Source organism: Trematomus bernacchii, unplaced genomic scaffold (genome assembly GCF_902827165.1).
Source record: "Trematomus bernacchii unplaced genomic scaffold, fTreBer1.1, whole genome shotgun sequence".
NCBI classification, from domain to species: Eukaryota; Metazoa; Chordata; class Actinopteri; order Perciformes; family Nototheniidae; genus Trematomus; species Trematomus bernacchii.
Window position 1 is genome coordinate 374,855 of NW_022987675.1, and position 4,604 is coordinate 379,458.

Here is a 4,604-nt window from a genome sequence, read left to right on the forward strand (position 1 = left end):
TGTTAGGATCTTTAGTGCATTATGCAAAGAAAGAAGCCAGACAAAACTCTGTCCATTAGTATATGGATCATTAGAGCTTGAATGGAGAATACCTCAGTATCAAAGAGGAAATGGTAAAAGAACCGTTATTTTATTTTTCTCATTGTTTTTAATTTTACATTATTATTCTTCTCTTCAGTTATTTTTAATTGTTATATGCCTGTACCCTACAGCAGTATTAATTTAAATTAGAATTATTTGAGAACATCTCCCCTTCTTTTTTTGCTGGTTTTCACACAGCATGGAGGTGTAGGGCTGTCAGGTCGTTAAACTGATAAGAGTAAATTATGGCCCAGTGCTTTCTGCCGTTAGAGGCCAACTGAGTAAGATGAAGAAACAATCACCTTGCTGTCTATAGAAATTCCAGAGCAATATGGAATACATGAACCCCTTGAAAGAATCCTTGGGGAAGTTTTTTTTAACTGAAACAACTCTTTATGAATCAGAGAAATAATTTATACTTAATCTTAGCTATATTGTTGAGATTAATACCTCAATCTACCAAGAGGATTTGAACCTGCCTAGCGGGACTACTTCAGTCACAGTGCCTCCAGTGAAGACAACTCCTGGACCCAGGAAACCTGTGCAGCATGGAGCCAGCGGCTGAGTCACCTGTACCCCTGCCAGTGGAGGATGATGTTTCTTCCAGCTATGTGGGACAGGCTGCATCTCTACCCGCTAAGCCACTCAGGTCGCAGTGGATTTCCCAAGAAGGACTTCCGGAGAAAGAGCTGGAAATCCAACCGTTGGCAAGGTCCCTACCAGGTGCTTCTCGTCACAAAGACAGCGGTCAAGTTCGCCGAGAGAGCCACGTGGGTCCACGCCAGCCACTGCAAAGTCGTAGTCACAGGCCAGGAGGGACGGTAGAAACAGACGACAACAAGTGACGTGCCAAGTCACCACCAGCACCACACTCGCACCACATACACCTAATCTCACACTGCACACACAGGATGTCATGAGCGAGTGCCAGCTAAGCTGTTTCATATGCCTCTGGTTCCTCGTTTATGCTATCATTGTGTGGGGCCTCATTGACCTTGTCACAAAGTTAACCAAGTGAATCTACACACACCGACAGATGGAGCCTCTCCGCCTCGTGATGAGGGCTCACCTGGAAAGACGACAACCATCCGTGAGCGATTATTGACGAGGTCTAAAATACCCATAACAACTGTCGACCGAGATGTCTGGCTTTCGTTTGGAGGTGTCATCCAGGGAGGAACCTCAACTCTTCCATGGTCAGGGTCAAGGAGTTACATCAGATAGCAACATGGATTGAGGAGTCTACACTGAAACAACAGATGGGCCCCCCGTTCCTGCAAGTACCAGGCGGAGTGGCAGTACGCACACAAATCTACCATCATCGTGGCGGCCCAAGGGCTCTTTTTACTTTGGTGCCTGACCTATGTGTCACCGAGAACATTCCGGTGAGGTACTATGTTTTCGGTGGACGCCAGTTTGGACTCAGCGAAGACAATCCTTATTACACATACTGAAGAACTTTTCATGATGTTGATGCTTGAAGTTTGACGTATGTAATATGTATGTGTTTTTACGATTTTGTCTGTTGCTGTTTTGATAACTTTGCGTTTTAAAAAGAGGGTGTTGAGATCTCCAAATCAGGTTGAATACTTAAAACGAAAGTTAGTTATAATCAAATATAATCAATTATATTCTTGTATAACCCACAATGAAAATGCTTCATATTTTATGATGTTCTATATTTACAGTATAAACAAAAAGTAAGTGGTTTGTTAAGTTGAGTGTGTAAGGCCTGTAATGGTTTATGGGTGTCACTGATAAGAGAAGAGGCAGTTTCTTACCTCTCCCCTCACAGCGGTACACAGGGAGGGGGGCTCCTGACTTAAGGAGAAATACATTGAGGCCTGTTAGAAATTAAAATCAATGTTGATGTGGCGTAATTTGAATGAAATACACTGTATTTCATTTAAATCTGTTTTATTCTGAAAACCGAAGATTCACATGTGACTTCCGGTTTTTCGCTGGTGAATTTCGTCATTTCCGGTTAGCATTAGCTTGTGGCGAAATGCTACGTTTTCAAACCGTGAATTGAAGGTGAAATAACGTGATGTTGTACACTAAACACCCTGAGTTTAACACTCATTTATTGACGCTGGAATGAGGTTTATTAGGGAATGTTTAGATGACCACAGACATCAGAGTGATGTAATTTAGCAGCAGAAGCCGACAGGATTTGCATTGGACACGCCCCTGTCGACGCCGGCCAATAGGAGAAGACTACAGGTCTTACCCGGGAGACCCAAGAAGGATCTCGCTCTCTTTGCCCCGAGCTGACCCGGCGACACGGGACCAAAACAGCTGGCAGGGAGAAACCACCAACCAGCACATTTCTTTTGTAAACCACCGCATCTTTTGTGTAATTAAATACTGTTAACTTGTATAAGCTTGCCTTGACTCTTTTCAGTCTCTCCTGCTCTCGGGGTTCAAGAATAACTAACAGGCCCCAAAAGGGTGGTTATGTCATAGCCGAGAATAATATTTTGCAAGTCCTGCAGAGTAGGGGTCATGTCCTTTTTACACAAACATGGGAAGGTGTGTCTTATGCCAGAGCCATAGAATATGTCTGGTCATGTCCAGTTCTTTACATCAGAGGCCATGCCCAGTTTCCACAAATATGGGTATGGAGGAGGTGTCTTTGGGTTTTTCTATCCTGTTTTCGAGCATAAAGACACTGGCAGATGAGGAGGAACTTTCTTTTTGGAGAGAGGGAGAGAGGGGGGGGGATCCCCTGGTATATTGGCCCTCGGTAACGCTCTCTCCCTCAGAGCTGGGTTTTTGCTCTCGGTAAGGTTCTCTCGAACTTGGTAACTATTGCGTAAATCTATGGGTGTGTGAATGTTAGTACCCACCATCTGTGTTTGGGAAATAGGTATGTGTTTGTGAATGAAACTCCCCGCCATCTGTGCGAAAACTAGGTTAAACTTCCCGCCATCTGTGCGAAAACTAGGTTAAACTTACCGCCATCTGTGCGAAAACTAGGTTAAACTTCCCGCCATCTGTGCGAAAACTAGGTTAAACTTCCCGCCATCTGTGCGAAAACTAGGTTAAACTTCCCGCCATCTGTGCGAAAACTAGGTTAAACTTCCCGCCATCTGTGCGGAAAAAAGGTAAACTTCCCCAGCATGATTGGGAAATAGGTATGTGTTTGTGAATGTTAGTTCCCGCCATCTGTGTCGGAAAAAAGGTATGGAATTGATGTGAACTGATTTGGTGAAAGAAAGTCTGAATGTGCTTTTTATTAACAACGGTCTTTTATGAGGAAAAGCCTCTAAATTCTATCGGGAGATTTTAAATGTCACAACTGAATTGGGCAGTTGAAGTTACAATTTTGGTAATAAATGTAAAACTGTGAATTAAAGTTTCATATTAGAACATGATCAGCATGATAGGTTTAGTATGATTATAATGTTGTAACGAGAGAAGGCAAAAACCCTGTATTAGTTTGGACCTATTTTTCTTCAAATAAACTGATCCCACCTTTTGGATTGGGACAACTTAAAAGACAACTGCGCTCTCCTCTCCTGCTTGAAAGGTAAGATCGCACCCTGCCACACTCACACTTAGGTAGGGCCACACCTCATTTACTGATATCAAAGTCCTTCGGGATTGCTTAAACAGATTTAGGGGGTTGTCTGAATTGAAACAGCAGTTAATTGAACCTGGTTCTTCGGGGAGTTAATAGAGGTGAGATCTTGCTGATCGTTGGTGGATCTGAGCCAAGCAGTAAACTTACATAGACTCAATAACTTCGGTTAGGTCAATTAGGAGGTCTGAGTAATTTAAGTTCGGAATAAATTATATCGGATGACTCCCGACTCTTACAGTCGTCTTTTGAGTAATAAATCAGAGTTCTTACTTAAATGTCAGATCTATGAAGAAAGTTCTGAAGGTTGTCATGAAAATAAATAAAATATATTTTAAGAAAAATCTGATTTCTGAGATTTTCTTGAAAAAAAAAATAGAAAATCTGAAAAAAAGGTTTAATTTTTTTATCAGAATTCTGACTTTCACTAGTAAAGAAAAAGTTGAGGTCTGACCAAAGTGATTTTCCCACATGTTCCTAACCTTCTTCCATAGACGCTTCTTCCTCTCCATTCTTTGGTGTAAATAAATGCACTTGTGTTCACTTCCCCCCCGACTCTCTCAATGTTATTTGTTGTTGTGTGTGAGAGTGTGTTGGTAAAAGAAATGGCCTTGCATTGCCTCTTGTTTTATTATTTATTTTAGGCTGAAGACTTATCTGCAGAATTGGTCAAATACACTGGAAGTGAGTCAAAAGAGGAAGATGCTAAAGACGTGAAGAAGTGCTATTGGCCACTGGTGAAGTGTGTGACTGTCAGGGGGCCGAAGAAGGGTCTTCTCCAGCACGTCACACTTGTGGATCTTCCTGGAAACCGGGACCGTAACAAGACCAGAGACACAATGTGGAAAAAGGTGATTTATCCACACGCAATGCTGATTATTGTGGAACACTGACAACGTAACCGTTATTATTTTCTGTATTCCCCTCCAGGTTGTTGGAA

At 42.3% G+C, this 4,604-nt stretch overlaps 1 protein-coding gene across 1 annotated transcript in view; it reads left to right on the top strand.

Annotated features, from left to right (window-relative positions):
• Positions 1-690: 690 nt before the first annotated feature.
• Positions 691-4,604, top strand: part of LOC117487605 — a 5,021-nt gene continuing 1,107 nt past the window's right edge. Inside the window, exons 1-4 of the mRNA XM_034136224.1 lie at positions 691-902; positions 1,244-1,379; positions 4,309-4,515; positions 4,595-4,604. The exon at positions 4,595-4,604 is cut by the window's right edge and continues 166 nt beyond it. Of these exons, the coding sequence (XP_033992115.1) occupies positions 691-902; positions 1,244-1,379; positions 4,309-4,515; positions 4,595-4,604 (565 nt within the window). The remainder of the gene's footprint in view (positions 903-1,243; positions 1,380-4,308; positions 4,516-4,594) is intronic.